At 46.9% G+C, this 20,200-nt stretch overlaps 2 protein-coding genes across 9 annotated transcripts in view; one reads left to right on the top strand and one right to left on the bottom strand.

Moving 5' to 3' along the window:
• Nucleotides 1–20,200, bottom strand: part of LOC139413224 (rho GTPase-activating protein 15-like) — a 56,808-nt gene that overhangs the window by 27,664 nt on the left and 8,944 nt on the right. For 2 of the 8 annotated variants that reach the window (XM_071160357.1, XM_071160359.1), the window contains exons 1-5: nucleotides 18,212–19,267; nucleotides 17,146–17,565; nucleotides 15,026–15,212; nucleotides 14,609–14,833; nucleotides 13,428–13,591 (exon numbers count right to left, since the gene is read on the bottom strand). In XM_071160357.1, coding sequence (XP_071016458.1) covers nucleotides 13,428–13,591; nucleotides 14,609–14,833; nucleotides 15,026–15,212; nucleotides 17,146–17,439 — 870 coding nt within the window. In that variant the 5' untranslated portion in view covers nucleotides 17,440–17,565; nucleotides 18,212–19,267. Of the gene's footprint in view, nucleotides 1–13,427; nucleotides 13,592–14,608; nucleotides 14,834–15,010; nucleotides 15,213–17,145; nucleotides 17,566–18,211; nucleotides 19,268–19,857; nucleotides 20,041–20,200 lie in introns of those variants that run through there. The other 6 variants (XM_071160353.1, XM_071160358.1, XM_071160356.1 and 3 more) reach the window with 5 other exon arrangements.
• Nucleotides 5,163–8,333, top strand: LOC139413225 (uncharacterized). The gene is made up of 2 exons (XM_071160362.1): nucleotides 5,163–7,916; nucleotides 8,120–8,333. The coding sequence occupies exons 1-2, from the start codon at nucleotides 7,392–7,394 to the stop codon at nucleotides 8,222–8,224; spliced, it is 630 nt and encodes a 209-aa protein (XP_071016463.1). The 5' UTR covers nucleotides 5,163–7,391; the 3' UTR covers nucleotides 8,225–8,333.

Raw genomic sequence — 20,200 nt, 5'->3', positions numbered from 1 at the left:
GTGGCAGAGCGCCGAAAGGTTGCAAGATCGATTCCCTGAGCTGGTAAAGGTAAAAATTCTGTTGTTCAACACCTGAACAAGACGGTTAACCCACTGTTCCTAGGCCATCATTGAAAATAAGAATATGTTCTTAACTGCCTTGCCTGGTAAAATAAAATAAAAATACAATGCAGCTTTACCCCCCCATGTTACATAACTATAGTCTTTCTACTAATGATGGCTGAGTGGCATTTGCAACCTATAGATTACACCAGTGTTTCCTAAACTAGGGGGATTTGAACATGGGGTTATGTCAGAAGCCTCTAGACGCATTTGTAATAAACAGAGCAGTTTCAGTTTTCTTCCTACAGATGTGGCTCTATCTTTTGAACCGTTTAAGCTACAAAATATTATGACCACATCACTTAAAGATAATGCACTTGTTCCTGAGAGTCTTATCTGTCTGTTTCCCTCTACAATGCCCACAAGCCGTACAGGACTCATTAGAACAGAATGGACAAGACCAGGCACCAGTGGCTACCCGTCATTCATGTTTTGAGCCCCACATGTTTTAGGTGGGAATGCTTGTCACATTTTTTAGGGGGGGGTTTCCTGTTTTGCATGTTATTTTGGCATTACTTCATGTCACATGTCAGTTTGGAAACAATGTAAATAATATATATATCATTGAGTTAATAAAGCCATGGAATCCGGATGAGCCAGCACGGGAGCCGAGGTAAACAGAGCCTTTAGGTGACCAAAAGCTCCGTCCGCCTCAGCCGACCACTGCAACCGCACCGGTCCCCCCTTCAGCAGTGAAGTAATGGGAGCTGCCACCTGACCAAAACCCCGGATAAACCTCCGGTAGTAGTTGGCAAACCCTAGAAACTGCTGCACTTCCTTTACCGTGGTGGGAGTCGGCCAATTACGCACGGCTGAAATGCGGTCACTCTCCATCTCCACCCCTGACGTGGAAATGCGGTACCCTAGGAAGGAGACGGACTGTTGGAAGAACAGACATTTCTCAGCCTTGGAGTACAGGTCATGCTCCAACAGTCGACCAAGCACCCTGCGCACCAAGGACACATGCTCGGCACATGTAGCGGAATATATCAGAATGATGGAGCATTCATCAACCCGTACGGCATGATGAGGTACTCATAGTGCCCTGATGTGGTACTAAATGCCGTCTTCCACTTGCCCCCCTCCCAGATACGCACCAGGTTGTAAGCGCTCCTGAGATCCAATTTTGAGAAGAAGCTGTGCATTGACTCGATTGTACTGGCGATGAGAGGCAGCGGGTAGCTGAACCTCACAGTAATCTGATTGATACCTCTATAGTCAATACAAGGGTGCAGACCTCCATCCTTCTTCTTCACAAAAAAAACCTATAGGAAGCAGGTGAAGTGGAGGGCTGAATGTATCCCTGCCCAAGGGATTCAGAGACATATGTTTCCATAGCCGCCGTCTCTTCCTTGGAAGTGCTGCGTCTACTAGGAGATTTAAAGCACAATTCCCCCACCGATGGGGTGGTAATTGAGTCGCCTTCTTCTTACAGAAGGCGAGAGATAAATCGGCATATTCTGAGGGGATGCGCACGGTGGAGACCTGGTCTGGACTTTCCACCATACCCCTACACACCTCCCTGAGCACTCTCGTGACCACCACTTGAGAACCCTCTGTTGCCACGAAATAGTGGGATCATGACAGGCCAACCAGGGTAGGCCAAGCACCACAGGAAACGCAGGAGAATCAATAAGGAAGAGACTGATTCTCTCCTTGTGACCCTGCTGCGTAACCATGCTTAGTGGAGCCGTGGCCTCCCTAATCAGCCCTGACCCGAATGCTCGACTATCTAGGGGGTGCACAGGGAAGGGCATATCCACAGGAACAAGGGAAATCCCTAAACTATGTGTAAATGAACGGTAAATAAAAGTCCCAGCTGCGCCTAAATCTACGAGCGCCTTATGCTGGGAATGTGGGGAAAACTCCGGAGATTTGATAAACACATACATGTGGGCAACAGGGGGCTCTGGGTGAGCCTGGTGCTGACTCACCTGGGGTGACATGATAGTGCCCTGCCTGCTGCCTCGACTCCCTGAGGAACCTCCCCAGCACCGACCAGCGGTGTACCCTCTGCGGCCACAGATGGTGCAGGGAATGACCCCTCCTCCGGTCGCCTTAAGCGCAGCACCTCCCAGCTCCATGGGCGTCGGAGCGGAGGTGCTGGGGGATGGAACTGACAGGCCCCGTCCCGGACATCCGCGTGTAGCTAGCAGGTTGTCCAGCCGGATAGACAGGTCCACCAGCTGGTTCAACCTGAGGGTGGTGTCTCGACAGGCCAACTCCCAACGGACGTCCTCGCGCAGACTGCACTGGTAGTGATCGATCAGGGCCCTGTCGTTCCATCCCGCGCTGGCGGCCAGGGTCCGGAAGTCCAATGCGAAATCCTGCGCGCTCCTTGTCCCCTGCCTCAAGTGGAACAGACGTTCACCTGCATAACGGTCCTTCACTCCATAAGGCGTTGGCCCACTGCAGGGCTTTGCCTGAGAGGCAGGAGACGAGGGCGGACACGCTCTCACGTCCAGAAGGAGACGGGTGGACGGTCGCCAGGTAGAGCTCCAGCTGGATTAGGAACCCCTGGCATCCGGCACCCGTCCCATCATACTCCCTCGGGAGCGCGAACCGAATCCCGCTGGGACCGGGTGAAGAAGGGGTGGACAGTGGGGCCTGCTGTAGTGGGGCTGATTGTAGGCGCTGGACGACCTCTTCCTCTCTCCCAACGATCCATCATTTGCAGCACGCGATCCATGGCGGTGCCCAGACGTTGCAATATGGTCGCGTGCTGCTGGACGCGCTCCTCTACGTTCACAGGGAGGGCGTCTGCTCCTGCTGACTCCATTTATGGTGAGGGATTCTGTAAAGGTCCTGTGTGTAGCTGGTGTAGAGAGTGAGTAAATATGCAGCAGATATGAGTAAACAACGTACTTTACTCAAAATAAAAAAAATACTAAGCCACATGGCGAGTCCACAAAAGCGGACCGATGTACAATAAACAATCACTCACAAACACAACATGGGGAACAGAGGGTTAAATAATAAACAAGTAATTGGGTGAGTGAAGCCAGGTGTGTAAAGACAAAGACAGAACAAATGGAAAATGAAAGTGGATCGGCAGTGGCTAGAAAGCCAGTGACGTCGACCGCAGAACGCCGCCCGAACAAGGAGAGGGACCGACTTCGGCGGAAGTTGTGACAACCCAATTAAAAAATAAACATTGGCCATTGATTAAATCACCTTTTTTTTACATGGTGGGGTCACTTTTTTTTTAAATATCAAAACAGGGTCACGGGCCAAAACATTTTGGAAACCCCTGGATTATACTGTGAAAGACACGCACGCGCACGGACACTCACACACACACGGACACATAAGACTGCTGTGTCAGTGTACTCCAGGGGAATGCACTGAGGTCTAACATTCTGAGCACTGAGGACAAACTAGTTTTTAATAAATAAACTAGTTTTGTAATAGCACGTAATACTGCATCTCTATCAATACTAAAAATATCAAGAGAGAGGCTGGATTCATGTTCAATTACAAAACATTGGAAAACAGAAAGGAAAACATAGCACACAGCTGCTTATGCTCCCAGGTGATATTTATTAAGAACGTTTCAACCCTTAGGTCTTCATCAGGCATCCATATCCCAGGTGGGGGTGGAAGGTCCTATATATAGGGGCAGTACTCAATGACATCACTTCCTGAAACAGGAGGTAACATATTTTAATTTATAACATAGTTTCACAATGTTAACATTATACGTATCAAAATATATGATCATGCATCAATTAGGATAAAAAAAAAATTTACTTATTGAAACTATAAAAACGGTTTAAAGTCAAACTCCTCATTAAGGCCAAGAAGAGACAGTGTGTTGAGCCTGTGGATCCAGAAAGATTCCCATTCGAAGAAGTTTCCTCTCAATGTCACCTCCCCTGCGTGACATCTTGACCATTTCTATTCCAATGTATCTCAGAGCTAATAGGATGTCCAGCTTGTACAAAATGAGCAGCAACCTGATTTTTTTCAAGTACAATGTCATTGTTCACTGAACTGTGCATGTTTAAATGCATGTTTGCGCAACAATCCTTTTGTGTGTGTGCGTGTGTTTCCTGTTTCTTAATCTGTCGTGCACTGGGGGTAAAGGAAATGACTGTGGTTTCATGGCAATGATGTGTCACTGCTGTTTTACCTTCAATTGACAGGAAACACCTAAATCTGACTCCAACCTAGGATTGCAGAGGATGGGTATATTACTGGAATCTTTCTAAGTTTACCAGTATACTGGTAACTTTCAGGTTTTTGGGGGAATTTTATGAGAGGACATCTAGTGGCCTTTTGGTGTGCTTCAGATTATCACAGGTGTCTTATCTGTGGAACTCTGTGTGGCCTTATCACATGTAAAATATTTAAAATAATCAAATAAGCTTTTTTTTAATTGAGAAAAGAAATGACAAAGCTATAAAACATTTTCCTAAATATAAACCATCAACTTGAATACAATGATGGGTTTTAGCATGAAATATCCTTTACACACTTTTATTTATTTTACTATGTCAATATGTCTGCCCCTGACCCTGAGCCTGCCTGCTATCCTGTACCTTTCCCCCACTACTCTGGTTATCGACCCCTGCTTGCCTTGACCTGTCGTTTGCATCCCCTGTTGCTGTAATGAACATTGTTACTCCGACACAGTCTGCATCTGGGTCTTACCTTCAAAATCAAACCTGAAAGCACGAATTGGCCATGACTGACCCAGCAGACCCGGGCCAGCTGCGCGATGCCATATCCTCCCAAGGAGCCACCATCGGGAGGCACAAGGAACTGCTTCGTGGCATTATGGAGGGGGACCAAACGTTGGCTGAATGACATGACCAGGCATTGGGCAGTTTGCTGGAGCAGTTCCGCGGGTTGTCTGGGAGGCAATCTACCACGGTGCTAACCCCACAGCCCCTCAGTAACCCAGCTGATAGCAGCTCCGTCTCATCGCCCACTCCGCCTTCTCGGGAGCCACGTTAACCCAACCCGGAACGCTTCAATGGAGAGTTTAGCACCTGTCGGGCATTTCTAGCTCAGTGTGCCCTCTTTTTCGAGCTCCAAAAATAGCTCTCATGACACTGATATACGGGAGGGCTCTCGCCTGGGCTACTGCTGTATGGGAACAACAGCCGACCATATGCGTTAGTCTGGAGGTGTTCGTGGGAGAGGTGAAGAAGGTTTTTACGCCCCGTTCTTTGGGAGAGAAGCTGCCCAGAAGCCAATCCAGCTTTGGCAGGACTCCTGCAGTGTGGCCGACTATGCGATGGATTTCCGTACATTGGCAGTGGAGAGTGCTTGGAACAAGGAAGCACTGTTCGATATGTTCCTGCACGGCGTCTCGGAGGAGGTCAATTACGAGATTTCTGCTTTGGAGTTACCTATGGATCTCGATTCCCTCATCGCTTTGACCATTCGAATCGATGGGCAACTACAGGAACGACGGAGGGAGAGGAAATTCGACTTCCTCACATGTCTAGGGATCCCACCTTGCCTCAGAGTTATCCCGGAAGTCCGCGACAATCCCGTTGCCGAGAGAACCCGAGGCTTCCAGACCTTTCCCGAGAGTCGCAAAAACGGCTGAGTCACTGCTTACCGAGCCTCTGCAACTAGGTAAAGCTGGGCTATTGCCAGCAGCATGGCAATACAGGATCAACACGAAGAGTTGTCTGTATTGCGGGACTCTTGGTCATTTTGTGTCCTCTTGTATTTAAAAAGGTCAGGCTCACTGGTAGAAGCGAGTACTCTGGTGGGCCATAGGGAGAACTTTCCTGCATCCCTTGCTCACACCCCTTTTCATGCCATTCTGCTGTGGGGAATCCAGTCTCAATCTCTCCGGGTCATCGTTGACTCTGGGGCAGATAAGAGCTTTTTGGACGCTACCCTGGCTTCCGAGCTGAACATCCTCATTCAGCCTCTGTCCACTCCTATGGATGTTAGAGCGCTGGACAGGCGCTCTATAAGCCGGGTCATTCACATTACCACTCCCATCAACCTATGGGTATCAGGGAATCACAGCGAGATTATTCAATTCCTGCTCATCAAGTCTCCTCAGATTCCCGTGGTATTGGGATTCTCCTGGCTCCAGTGACACAATCCCCTCATCAACCGGTCTATGGTGCCATCATGGGCTGGCGTCCGTTCTGCCATGCCCAGTGTCTAAAGTCAGTGCAACCTGCCCCAGGACGTCTTCCTGGGTTCGGAAGGTGCCCCGGACCTCTCCGCCATGTGTTCAACAAGGCCCGGGCCACTTCGCTTCCGTCGCACTGACCATATGACTGCGGGATTGACCTTCTCCCTAGCACCAGTCCGTCCTGGGGACACCTGTACTCGCTATCGGGACCGGAGACCAAGGCTGTGGACACCTACATTAAGGACTCCCTAGCTGCAGGATTTATACATACTTCATCTTCTCCAGCCGGCGCAGGGTCGTTCTTTGTGGAGAAAAAGGACAAGATCCTTCGCCCGTGCATCGACTACCTGGGACTCAATGACATAACGGTGAACAACTGTTACCTGCTACCACTCATCTCCTCAGCCTTCGAGCCGCTCCAGGTGGCCACCGTGTTTTCCAAGCTGGCTCTACGGAACACCTGGTACGGAAATGGGAGGGGGATGAGTGGAAGATCATATTTGGTCATGCCATTTTGCCTCACCTACAACACTGCTGTGTTCCAGGCTCTGGTAAATGATGTCCTCCGCAACATGTTGAACCGGTTCGTCTTTTCTACATAGATGACATCCTCATCTTCTCCCGCTCCCCAAGAACATGTGCTCCACGTTCGACAGGTTCTTCAATGCCTCACGGAGAACCAGCTGTTTGTTAAGGCAAAGAAGTGTGAGTTCCATCGCTCCACCATCCCCTTTCTGGGGTACATCATCTTCGTTTTGAGTGTCCAAATGGATTCTGGGAAGGTGAGAGCGGTGGTGGATTGGCCCCAGTCTTTGTCCAGGGTTCAGCTGCATCGTTTACTGGGGTTTTCCAACTTCTATCACCGCTTCATCCGGAGTTACAGCACCCTGGCTTCCCCCTTGTCAGCACGCACCTCTCCCAAGGTTCCGTTCACATGGTCCCCTGCTGCTGACCGGGCGTTCCAGGACCTCAAACATCGCTTCACCACTGCACCCATCCATGGTTCATCCTGACCCTTCCCGTAAGTTTGTGGTGGAGGCCGATGCGTCGGATGTAGGAGTGGGGGGCGGTCCTGTCCCAGCGTTCTGCCCTGGACCTGAAGCTACATCCCTGCACCTTCTCTCATCGCCTCAACGCCACAGAGAAAAAATACAATGTGGGAAATCGTGAGCTTCTCGCAATGAAGATGGCGTTGGAGGAATGGAGGCACAGGCTGGAAGAGGCGGAACACCCGTTCATCGTATGGTCCGACCACAAAAATCTGGAGTATCCCCGCACCGCCAAATGCCTCAACTCCAGGCAAGCAAGTTGGGCCCTGCTGTTCACACGGTTCAACTTCTCCCTCTCATATCGGCCGGGTTTCAAGAATGTTAAGCCGGATGCACTGTCTCGCCGTTATAGCCCCACAGCTATTACCTCGGAGCCCGAAACCATCCTTCCCACCTCATGCCTGGCGATGGCACTCAGATGGGGTATAGGGAAACAGGTCTGGGAGGCACATCGTTCCCAGCTGTACCCCGGGGGGGTCCAGAGAACCGGATGTTTGTGCCTGACGCGGTACGCTCCACGGTCCTGGAGTGGACCCACTCTTCCAGACTGGCACACCATGGACTCTGACGTCGGCCCTCCTCAAGACCGCCTCCAGGCATCGATGACAAGCAGACCGCCATCGGACCCGGCTCCCTGGTATCGTCTCGGGCAGAAGGTATGGCTATCCACCCGGGATCTGCCCCTCTGGGTGGAATCCCGCAAACTCTCCCCCCGGTTTATCCGTATATTTCCCATCTGCAAAATTATTAGCCCCTCTGCTGTTCGTCTTCTGTTGCCCCGTACGCTTGGTATACATCCCACCTTTCATGTGTCCAGAGTTAAACCCATGTCTCACAGCCCTTTGTCTCCTGTTTCCAGGCCCACCCCTCTCCCCCGTCCCATCGACAGCCAACAGTGAGGCGTCTCCTGAATGTTCGACCTCGGGGCAGGGGGTTCCAGTATCTGGTTGACTGGGAGGGTTAAGGCCCGGAGGAGAGGTATAACCCGGAGGAGAGGTGCTGGGTCCCCGCCAGGGACATCCTGGATCCAGGCCTCATCACGAATTTTCCACGCTGACACCCCAGTCAACCAGGTATGTGCCCAGGTAGGATACCAGGTGGCGCCCTTAGGGGGGGGGTACTGTCACACCCTGATCTGTTTCACCTGTTTCAACTGTCTTTGTGATTGTCTCCACCCCCCTCAAGGTGTCGTCCATCTTCCCCATTATCCCCTGTTGCCAGTTAGTCTTATTGGTCAAGTCAACCAGCAAGTTTTGTCTCGGCTCCTGTTTTTCATCAGTCTCTCTTTTTCTCACCCTCCAGGTTTTGACCCTTGCCTGTCCTGACTCTGAGCCCGTCTGCCTGACCATGAGCCTTGCTGTCCTGGCCCCCACAGCCCTGGTGCTGTAATAAACATTGTTACTCCGACACAGTCTGCATCTGGGTCTTACCTTCAAACCTGATAATAGGGATATTTTTTCTTTAACCAAATGATCTATCCACTAGAAACCCATGGAAAAAATGGACACAGATATAAAAAATAAAACAACTTTTTATTTTTTATTATTCAAGTATAAATGACCAAAGTTACCATAGAATGCCACACATTACTATAGGTAACTTTAGTAAATGAATGGTAGCTTTTGCAACCCTACTCCGACTTAATCCCTCACTATAGGCCTGACCTGTTTATCAAATCAAACATTATTTGCCACATGCGCTGAATACAACAGGTGTTGTATTGCCGTGAATTGCTTAACCAACAATGTAGTTCAAGAAAGAGTTAAGAAAATATTGACCAAATAAACTAAAGTAAAAACAAATAAGTAAAACAATAAAATAACAATAACGAGGCTAGAGTTAAAGTTGGAAGTTTACATACACCTTAGCCAAATACATTTAAACTCAGTTTTTCACAATTCCTGACATTTCATCCTAGAATAAATTCTGTGTCTTAGGTCAGTTAGGAGCACCACTTTATTTTAAGACTGTGAAATGTCAGAATAATAGTAGATAAATAATTCTATTTCAGCATTTATTTCTTTCATCACATTCCCAGTGGGTCAGACGTTTACATACACTCAATTAGTATTTGGTAGCATTGCCTTTAAATTGTTTAACTTGGGTCAAATGTTTTGGGTAGCCTTCCACAAGCTTCCCACAATAAATTGGGTGAATTTTGGCCCATTCCTCCTGACAGAGCTGGTGTAACTTAGTCAGGTTTGTAGGCCTCCTTGCCCACACATTTTCTATGGGATTGAGGTCAGGGCTTTGTGATGGCCACTCCAATACCTTGACTTTGTTGTCCTTAAGCCATTTTGCCACAACTTTGGAAGTATGCATGGGGTCATTGGGGCCATTTGGAAGACCCATTTGCGACCAAGCTTTAACTTTCTGACTGATGTCTTGAGCTGTTGCTTCAATACGTTCACATAATTTCCCTCCCTCATGATGCCATCTATTTTGTGAAGTGCACCAGTCCCTCCTGCAGCAGAGCTCCCCCACAACATGATGCTACCACCCCAGTGCTTCACGGTTGGGATGGGATTCTTCGGCTTGCAAGCCTCTCCCTTTTTCCTCCAAACATAACGATGATCATTATGGCCAAACTGTTCTATTTCTGTTTCATCAGACCAGAGGACATTTCTCCAAAAATGCAAACCATAGTCTGGCTTTTTATGGTGGGTTTGGAGCAGTGGCTCCTTACTTGCTGAGCGGCCTTTCAGGTTATGTCGATATAGGACTTGTTTTACTGTGGATATAGATACTTTTGTATCCGTTTCCTCCAGCATCTTCACAAGGTCCTTTGCTGTTGTTCTGAGATTGATTTGCACTTTTTGCACTAAAGTATGTTCATCTCTAGGAGACAGAACGCGTCTCCTTCTTGAGTAGTATGATGGCTGAGTGGTGAGATGGTGTTTATACTTGTGTGCTATTGTTTGTACAGATGAATGTGGTACCTTCAGGCGTTTGGAAATTGCTCCCAAGGATGGACCAGGTCTTCGCTGATTTCTTGGCTGATTTCTTTTGATTTTCCCATGATGTCAAGCAAAGAGGCACTGAGTTTGAATGTAGGCCTTGAAATACATCCACAGGTGCACCTCCAAATGACTCAAATGATGTCAATTAGCCTATCAGAAGCTTCTAAAGCCATGACATCATTTTCTGGAATTTTCCAAGCTGTTTAAAGGCACAGTCAACTTAGTGTATGGAAACTTCTGACCCACTGGAATTGTGATACACTGAATTATAAGTGAAATAATCTGTCTGTAAACAACTGTCTGGAAAATTACTTGTGTCATGCACAAAGTAGATGTCCTAACCGACTTGCCAAAACTATAGTTTATTAACAAGAAATTTGTGGAGTTGTTGAAAAACTAGTTTTGATGACTCCAACCTAAGTGTATGTAAACTTCCAACTTCAACTGTATATACAGGGGGTACCGGTACCGAGTCAATGTACAGGTTAGTCAAGGTCATTTGTACATTTGTACCTCTGTAAGGGTGTGTGTGTGTGTGTGTGTTCGTGCATGTAAAGTATGGCATGCATGGCCAGTAGCAGGTGTTCACTTAGGGGCAGGAGGGCTCATTTGAACCATGGCAGATTTACATTATTGTGGAGCCACAGAGCTAGTAGACAGCTATTGCAAAAAGCTTTCAGCCTCTTCTGGGCCATTCTGGGAGATGGCAGGACTTTTATTGTGGCTTATATTAAGACAACATTAACATTCCCATGTGTGTGTGTGTGTTTTGAGGGAAAATAGGAGCATGTGACATGGATGTTGCTCTAATCCTGCTTACTGAGCTTAGAGACGAGAGAGAGAGAGAGAGAGAGAGAGAGAGAGAGAGAGTGAAGAAAAGCCCTTGGGAGAGAGAGAGAGAGAGAGAGAGAGAGAGAGAGAGAGAGAGAGAGTGAAGAAAAGCCCTTGGGAGAGAGAGAGGGGGAGAGAAGAGAGGGAGGAAGGAGGCGCAGAGATGGATCGGAGGATAATAAGTAAGAGAGGAAAGAAAGAGAGATGGTCCATCCAGAGACAAGAAAAATACAGGGCTAGATGTCAACTCTCATAAAATCACAACATTCATGTTCACTCACGGAGTGGCTTTTTGAACGCCATCCAAAAACCATCCCGCCTGGACTCTAACTTGGCAGTGGCTGATTCTTGTTTTAATATGAATGGATGTTGGCTCTAACAAAAAGCTAAATGGTTTATTTGTTATCACAAATTAACATGTTTGTTTTACCACAACCATCATCAGTACCTGTTGAAGGATTAGGGATAGCTGTTATTATATAGCCTCATCATTAAGCCATACACGGAATGACAATGATAGAAGAGTTGGCAACAGCACATAGGTGTATGGTATGAGACTTGTTATAACTTCACTTCCCAAATGATGTACATACAGTGGGGAGAACAAGTATTTGATAAATTGCCGATTTTCAGGTTTTCCTACTTACAAAGCATGTAGGGAGGGGTCTGTAATTTTTATCATAGGTACACTTCAACTGTGACAGACAGAAAAAAAAATGTTGTATGATTTTTAAGTAATTAAATTTGCATTTTATTGCATGACATAAGTATTTGATCACCTACCAACCAGTAAGAATTCCGGCTCTCACAGACCTGTTAGTTTTTCTTTAAGACGCCCTCCTGTTCTCCACTCATTACCTGTATTAACTACACCTGTTTGAACTCATTACCTGTATAAAAGACACCTGTCCACACACTCAATCAAACAGACCCCAACCTCTCCACAATGGCCAAAACCAGAGAGCTGTGTAAGGACATCAGGGATAAAATTGTAGACCTGCACAAGGCTGGGATGGGCTACAAGACAATAGGCAAGCAGCTTGGTGAGAAGGCACCAACTGTTGCCGCAATTATTAGAACATGGAAGAAGTTCAAGATGACAGTCAATCACCCTCGGTCTGGGGCTCCATGCAAGATCTCACCTTGTGGGGCATCAATGATCATGAGGAAGGGGAGGGATCAGCCCAGAACTACACGACAGGACCTGGTCAATGTCCTGAAGAGAGCTTGGGACCACAGTCTCAAAGAAAACCATTAGTAACACACTACGCCGTCATGGATTAAAATCCTGTGGCGCACGCAAGGTCCCCCTGCTCAAGCCAGCGCATGTCCAGGCCCGTCTGAAGCCAATGACCATCTGGATGTTCCAGAGGAGGAATGGGAGAAGGTCATGTGGTCTGATGAGACAAAAATATATGTTTTTGGTCCAAACTCCACTCGCCGTGTTTGGAGGAAGAAGAAGGATGAGTACAACCCCAAGAACACCATCCCAACCATGAAGCATGGTGGTGGAAACATCATTCTTTGGGGATGCTTTTCTGCAAAGGGGACAGGACGACTGCACTGTATTGAGGGGAGGATGGATGGGGCCATGTATTGTGAGATCTTGGCCAACAACCTCCTTCCCTCAGTAAGAGCATTGAAGATGGGTCGTGGCTCTGTCTTCCAGCATGACAACGACCCGAAACACACAGCCAGGGCAACTAAGGAGTGGCTCCGTAAGAAGCACCTCAAGGTCCTGGAGTGGCCTAGCCTGTCTCCAAACCTGAACCCAATAGAAAATCTTTGGAGGGAGCTGAAAGTCTGTATTGCCCAGCGACAGCCCCGAAACCTGAAGGATCTGGAGAAGGTCCGTATGGAGGAGTGGGCCAAAATCCCTGCTGCAGTGTGTGCAAACCTGGTCAAGAACTACAGGAAACGTATGATCTCTGTAATTGCAAACAAAGGTTTCTGTACCAAATATTAAGTTCTGCTTTTCTGATGTATCAGATACTTATGTCATGCAATAAAATGCAAATTAATTACTTAAAAATCATACAATGTGATTTCCTGGATTTTTGTTTTAGATTTCGTCTCTCACAGTTGAAGTGTACCTATGATAAAAATTACAGACCTCTAAATGCTTTGTAATTAGGAAAACCTGCAAAATTGGCAGTGTTTCAAATAGTTGTTCTCCCCACTGTATGTATCTGAAGTAGCATAGCTCTAGTCTCTCAGTCCGTGTGTCTTTCTGGAGTAGCATACAGTACCTGTCTGTGTGTCTTGGTGTGTTGGCCAAGGCTATCTGAAGTAGCATAGCTCAAACCTATGCCTCTTGTCTGCGTGTTTCCTCTCTCTGTGTGTGTCTGTATCTTGGCCCACTTGGCCCAGTCTTACCTGCAGATGGCTGTGTCTGCGGGCGGCCTCTGCCATTTCCCACTGGCTGAGGGACTTGGCAGCACCACCGATGGGCGTGCTCCATCCACTGAGCCCCATCTCGAGCCCCATTTCCCTCACCTCGATCTCCTCATAAGGGTTTGGCAGGTTGCTGGAGCTCTTACCTAAAGGACCAAAGTGGGAAAAGGGTAATCAGGCTCTATGTATTATCCTTAATCATTTCAATGTCATGCACGGTGCATTCGGAAAGAATTCAAACCCCTTGACTCTATCATTTTGTTACGTTACAGCCTTATTCTAAAATGTATTAAATTAATTTATTTCTTTATCAATCTACATACAATCCCCATAATGAAAGCAAAAACAGGTTTTTAGACATTTTTGAAAATGTATTAAAAATAAAAAACAGAAATACCTTATTTACATAGGTTTTAAGACGCTTTTCTATGAGACTCGAAATTTAGCTCAGGTGGATCCTGTTTCCATTGATTATCCTTGAGATGTTTCTAAAACTGTTTAAACAGTTTAAACTGTCTAAAAATGTTTCACAAAGAAGCTGCCAGATGGACGAGAGCGGGGACGGACCGGCGTCTGCGCAGCCCGGAAGTAAGCGTTTGCCTACCGACCCGGAGTTGGGGTCCAACGGGGCGCCGGAACCAACCTTACCTGGTGAATAACCTGAGGAGGAGCCCATGCTCCCCCTCCTTGATTTTGAGGGAAACACTGAGCGGTATAGCTTCCCCCCTTACCGATCTGACCAGGGCCCGCCTCCCAAAAACAGTGAAGTGTCCGGATGAGGCTGAAGCGGCATTCAGGCACCTGAAGGAAGCCCTGTGCTCCCATCTGATTCTCGTGACATATCACATTGTGGAAATCTGAAAAATCTGTTTTTGCTTTTTCATTATGGGTTATTGTGTATAGATTGATGAGGGGGAAAACAATTGAACCATTTTAGAATAAAGCTGTAACATAACAAAATGTGGAAAAAGTCAAGGGGTATGAATACTTTCCGAATGCAATGTATGTGTTGTTGTCTCCGGCTGGAGCAGCCTTCTATGTAGTCCAAAAAAGAAAAGGCGATAGCACCACCCATAAAAGGCCACAACAATTGAAGCATTAAGACCATGAAGTCAAAGCCAGCCTTGTACTGTATGTACTTTAATTATCAAGAAAAATCTTACTTCGGGGGATGGGGGCCGAGTGGCCCATGGGGGTCTTGGGGCCCCCAGGGACCATGAGTTGTCCGGTGGAATAGGTAGCAGAGTTGGAGGGGAGCGCAGCGAGGGGCATGGTTGGGAAGTGGCCCCCTCCTCCTGCCAGACCTGGGGTAGGGCTGTGACAGTTGACTCCTCTGAAGGCACTGTGAGAGTTGATGTCCTCCATGGAACGACAGAAGGTTTTGGGCACTGTTGTGGAAGGAGAGGAGAGGAGAGGAGAGGAGAGGGAGAAGAGTGAACGAAATAAGATCGATGTGTGTGTTTATTACATGTTTGTATTAGCTAAGGGACCATGGAGATTAATTGACCGTATGACACAGAAAACACACACAACCCCACCCCATTCCACCCCCTCCCCGTACTCACCCCACACCCCCGTACCTGAGTACTGGTAGTTAGAGCAGGGAGAGAGAGATGACCGGGTCAGGAGTCTCATGTTGCCGTGGTTTGACATATTGTTGTTGACATGTTGTCGTACTGATGACAGAGGAGTGATGGGCACCTCCACCACATACGTAGCCGGGACATACAGGGGTTTGGCTTTACTGGCTGCCCCAATCCTCCGAACCTGGTAATACGAATATATACACTGAACAAAAATATAAACGCAAAACGCAACAATTTCAAAGATTTTACTGAGTTACAGTTCATATAAGGAAATCAGTCAAATCCTTTCATCAGCTATCCGGGTGGCATCTATTAGTCACAGACACCTTTAAAATAGTAGTGGCGTGGATCAGAAAACCAGTCAGTATCTGGTATGACCGCCATTTTCCTCAAGCAGGGTGACACATCTCCTTCGCATAGTGTTGATCAGGCTGTTGATTGTGGCCTGTGGAGTGTTGTCCCACTCCTTTTCAATGACTGTGTGAAGTTACTGGATATTGGCGGGAACTGGAACACACTGTCGTACACATAGATCCAGAGCATCCCAAACATGCTCAATGGGTGACATGTCTGGTGTGTATGCAGGCCATGGAAGAACTGAGACATTTTCAGCTTCGTAAAATTGTGTACGGATCCTTGTGACATGGGGCCATGCATTATCATGCTGAAATATGAGATGATGGCGGCGGATGAATGGCACAACAATGGGCCTCAGGATCTCGTCACGATATCTCTGTGCATTCAAATTGCCATCGATAAAATGTAATTGTGTTCGTTGTCCGTAATCCCCCCAACCCCTCTTTCACGCTACTGCTACTCTGTTCATTATATATGCATAGTCACTCTAACCATATCTACATGTACATACTACCTCAATCAGCCTGACTAACCGGTGTCTGTATGTAGCCTCGCTACTTTTATGGCCTAGCTACTGTATATAGCCTCTTTTTACTGTTGTTTGATTTCTTTACTTACCTATTGTTCACCCAATACCTTTTTTGCACTATTGGTTAGAGCCTGTAAGTAAGCATTTCACTGTAAGGTCTACTACACCTGTTGTATTCGGCGCACGTGACAAATAAACTTTGATTTGATTTGATTTATGCCTGCCCATACCATAACCCCACCTCCACCATGGGGCACTCTGTTTACAACGTTGACATCAGCAAACCGCTTGCCCATATGACGCCATCTGCCCAGTTCAGTTGAAACCGGGATTCATCCATGAAGAGCACACTTCTCCAGCGTGCCAGTGGCCATCGAAGATGAGCATTAGTCCATTGAAGTTGGTTACGACGTCGAACTGCAGTCAGGTCACGACCCCGGTGAGGACAACGAGCTTGCAGATGAGCTTCCCTGAGATAGTTTCTGACAGTTTGTGCAGAAATTCTTTGGTTGTGCAAACCCACAGTTTCATCAGCTATCCGGGTGGCTGGTCTCAGACGATCCCACAGGTGAAGAAGCCGGATGTGGAGGTCCGGTTGGTGTATTGCCAAATTCTATAAAATTACATTGGAGGCGGCTTATGGTAGAGAAATTAACATATATTCTCTGGCAACAGCTCTGGTGGACATTCCTTCAGTCAGCAATTGCAAGCACATTCAAAACTAGAGGCATCTGTGGTATTGTGTTGTGTGACAAAACTGCACATTTTAGAGTGGCCTTTTATTGTTCGCAGCACAAGGTGCACCTGTGTAAAGATCATGCTGTTTAATCTGCTTCTTGATATGCCACACCTGTCAGGTGTATGGGTTATCTTGGCAAAGGAGAAATGCTCACTGACAGAGATGCAAACAAATTTGTGCACAACATTTCTGGGATCTTTTATTGCAGCTCATGAAACATGGGACCAACACTTTACATGTTGTGTTTATATTTTTGTTCAGTATATATGCCATTTAGCAGATGCTCTTATCTAGAACAATTTAGGGGCAAATCCTAACGTTCATTTCAGTCAAATTTTCACGTAGCTTCCATTGACATCCATACATGACTAAGTTTAAATTTGACTTAAGTGGAAGTAAGGATTTTCCCAATACATTTTATAATATGCAATCCTAGCTGGATTCCTAGCACCACGCTCGTACCAAACGAGCCACACAGGACGTCCTTACCTGCCACCAGTCAGTGTTCGTCTTCCTGAGCAGAATAAACCGCTCCCCTTCTCGGATGCAGACCTGTCGTCCATCTGCCCCGCGGTACTGGTAGTCATACTGAGCCTCCAACACCACCGTGCCACTGGGGACGCCACACACAGTAGGCACACTCACACTGCTAACACTGCTGCTCACACTGGCACGGCTCCCCCTGCTGGACACACTGCTCACACTGGTTATACTCCCTCTGGTGGAGGCTGAGGGCTTGGCGGGTGAGGCTATTGGGGAACGGCGCCAGCTGCCTGACAGCATGGTGGATGGATGGACTGGGGCTCAGTGGGGGATGTTGGGGACAAGGGGAAGGGTGGCGAGAGTGGGGTCACAGGTGACACTGGCACGGGGTAACGGCGATGACTGTTGCCAGGCCAGCGCCATGCTCTGAAACACAAACAGAACAGAACTGGGTTAAATGTAAATATGGACAAAATATGGCAAGCATCACATATCCACACCATTTAATATCATAATCTCAGACCCCAATATTTAACTTAGATCTCTATACATGTAAAAGTTAGTCATTTAGCAGACGCTCTTCTCCAGAGCGACTTACATGAGTAATTAGGGTTAAGTGTGTTGCTCAAAGGCATATCGACAGATTTTTCACCTAGTCTGCTCTGGGATTCAAACCAGCGATCGTTCGGTTATTGGCCCAATGCTTTTAACCGCTAGGATACCTGCCACCCCTATACAAGGCCTTAATACACAACAAAGCTGTGTACTAACCGGCAAACAAACGTTACGGATCCACACCATTTCATCGCATAATATAAACAGCAAGTAGTAATTATGTTACAAAGCAATTGTATTCTAAAAAGAGGGTATTGCAATTGATTTGCAATCCTTCATTTGTTTAACGGAGCTCATGCAATTAGAGAGAGAGAAAAAAAACAGAGTGTGCTGATCAACCAACCAGTATCTAAATCCTTTTTATCCATGGCATCATCAGACAACTAAAACTGTCCACCGACCAACCATAACAACACATACACACATTTACAACTCTGCCCTTACCAGACCCACTTACATAACAGAACACCCATTTGAGACTGAGATCCTGAGAGCAGCCCACAGCAGTAGTTCCAGACCGGCAGAGAGGCTGAGGCCTTTTCTCTCTCTCTCTCCCTCCTCTCTATCTTCTCTCTCCCTCTTGCACAGTAAATATTGCACTCAAAAAGGTTTCAAAAAGATCTCTATCTCTCATAATCCACAGCACAGCAGCACTTTAATTTAAAAAAGCACTATGTGAGGCCTGTGTGTTTGTGCATGCTTGCGTATGTTTGTGTGTGTGTCTGTGTGTGTGATTGCTTGCGTACGTGTGTGTGTGTGTGTGTGTGTGTGTGTGTGTGTGTGTGTGTGTGTGTGTGTGTGTGTGTGTGTGTGTGTGTGTGTGTGTGTGTGCTTACTTACATTTGTGTGTGCGTTTGTATACTGTTTTAGTGTGCGCCAGCTGACAAGAGTAAACACAGCAGGTAAAGCATCAAAGCTGATGGGATTCCCAATTCCCTCACATATGTGTTCCGAGACTGGATCCTAGCATTCTATCTATCTGTCTATCCATCCATCCATCCATCCATCCATTGACTATGTCTAGACTTCTATCAGAAGCTCTAGCTGGAGATTTTGAAACAACAAGTCTTTTTTTTATATTTTCTTAAATCTTTTCTTATTTTTTTGGGGGGGGGGGGGTGGATCAGATTTAATATTGCGGATAGATTGTCACTTCCATCAATGTATTTGTCTGCATCATTTCCAATCCCCCATATATTTTGGGGGTAAATAGATATATTCATTTGTATACACACATATACATAAACATGCATACATACATACATACATACGTGTTAGATACAAAGCAGAACAGAAGCAGGGCAAGCACAAAAACAGGAAACCACTTTCAGAGCATCAACATCCAAAGTGTATGGCGGGGTCATATTTCTCCTCTTTTTTTTTCCTCTGCAGCTTTCGACACTGGTGGCCATCGCTATGTCTGTTCCACTCAATACCAGAATGAGTCAAATTAGGAAACAAATGAGATTGCTAACCCTGTTATGACCATGTTGGCCAACATGAAGAGAGAGACAGGTTGGCCAATAATACGAGCATGGAGAGAGAGAGCCAGGTTGAGACTGCTATCTTGTGACATACTATTTATATAAATATAGTTGGCCAACCCACAAGAGATTTGGTTCTGGGTTCTGAGAACTGAGACTAAAGCCCCACACCCAAACAGACAGACAGTGAGAGGGAGAGAGACACATATGCTGGCAGACGGACCCTCAGAACTGGGGTGGGTGAAGCTGACAGTTAGCTAACCCCCATGCCAGGCTCTGCCAGTTAGAGAGGGCCCCACATGACTCAGGCCTGGCAACAACAACAACAACAACAGTGGAGAGAGAGAGAGAGAGAGAGAGAGAGAGAGAGAGAGAGAGAGAGAGAAATAGAGGTGGGGGGTTCAGAGAAAAGGAGAGAGAGAGGGAATGAGAGTGAGAGAGAGAGAATGAGAAAAATAGAGAAACAGATAAAGATAGAGAGAGAAATAACATAGTCCAGCTCAGACAGACATCAACATCCAGTTACATTGTAGACTGCATGCACTCTTGTGTGTGTATTATATTGTGAATGCATGCCTGCACAAATTCATGTTTATGAGAGAGACGTAAATCTAATCACCATGTCTGTGTTGTGGTCAGTCTTGAGGTTAGCTGGTCAGCAGTAAAGATGGAGGGGGTGGGGGGTTTATGATGCAATCTGCCACAGTACTAACATCCCAGCTGGCCAGTCAACAGTCAAACTTCCAAAACAATGAAGACACATTGGACTAGTCAGTCATACGTTAGCCCAGCAGCGAGTCTTATCATCTGCTCTGCTTTAGGGAGGATTAGGGGACTACCCAATAGAGAGTTAACGAGGCTAGTGGCACTGCCAACTGACACACACACTAAGGCACACACAAATGCACGCATGAAGGCATACACAAACACACACACACACACACACACACACACACACACAC

This window comes from Oncorhynchus clarkii, chromosome 7, assembly GCF_045791955.1.
Source record: "Oncorhynchus clarkii lewisi isolate Uvic-CL-2024 chromosome 7, UVic_Ocla_1.0, whole genome shotgun sequence".
In the NCBI taxonomy this organism is placed as follows: domain Eukaryota; kingdom Metazoa; phylum Chordata; class Actinopteri; order Salmoniformes; family Salmonidae; genus Oncorhynchus; species Oncorhynchus clarkii.
Note: the sequence above shows the minus strand (reverse complement) of the source record. Positions and strands in the feature narration are given on the sequence as shown.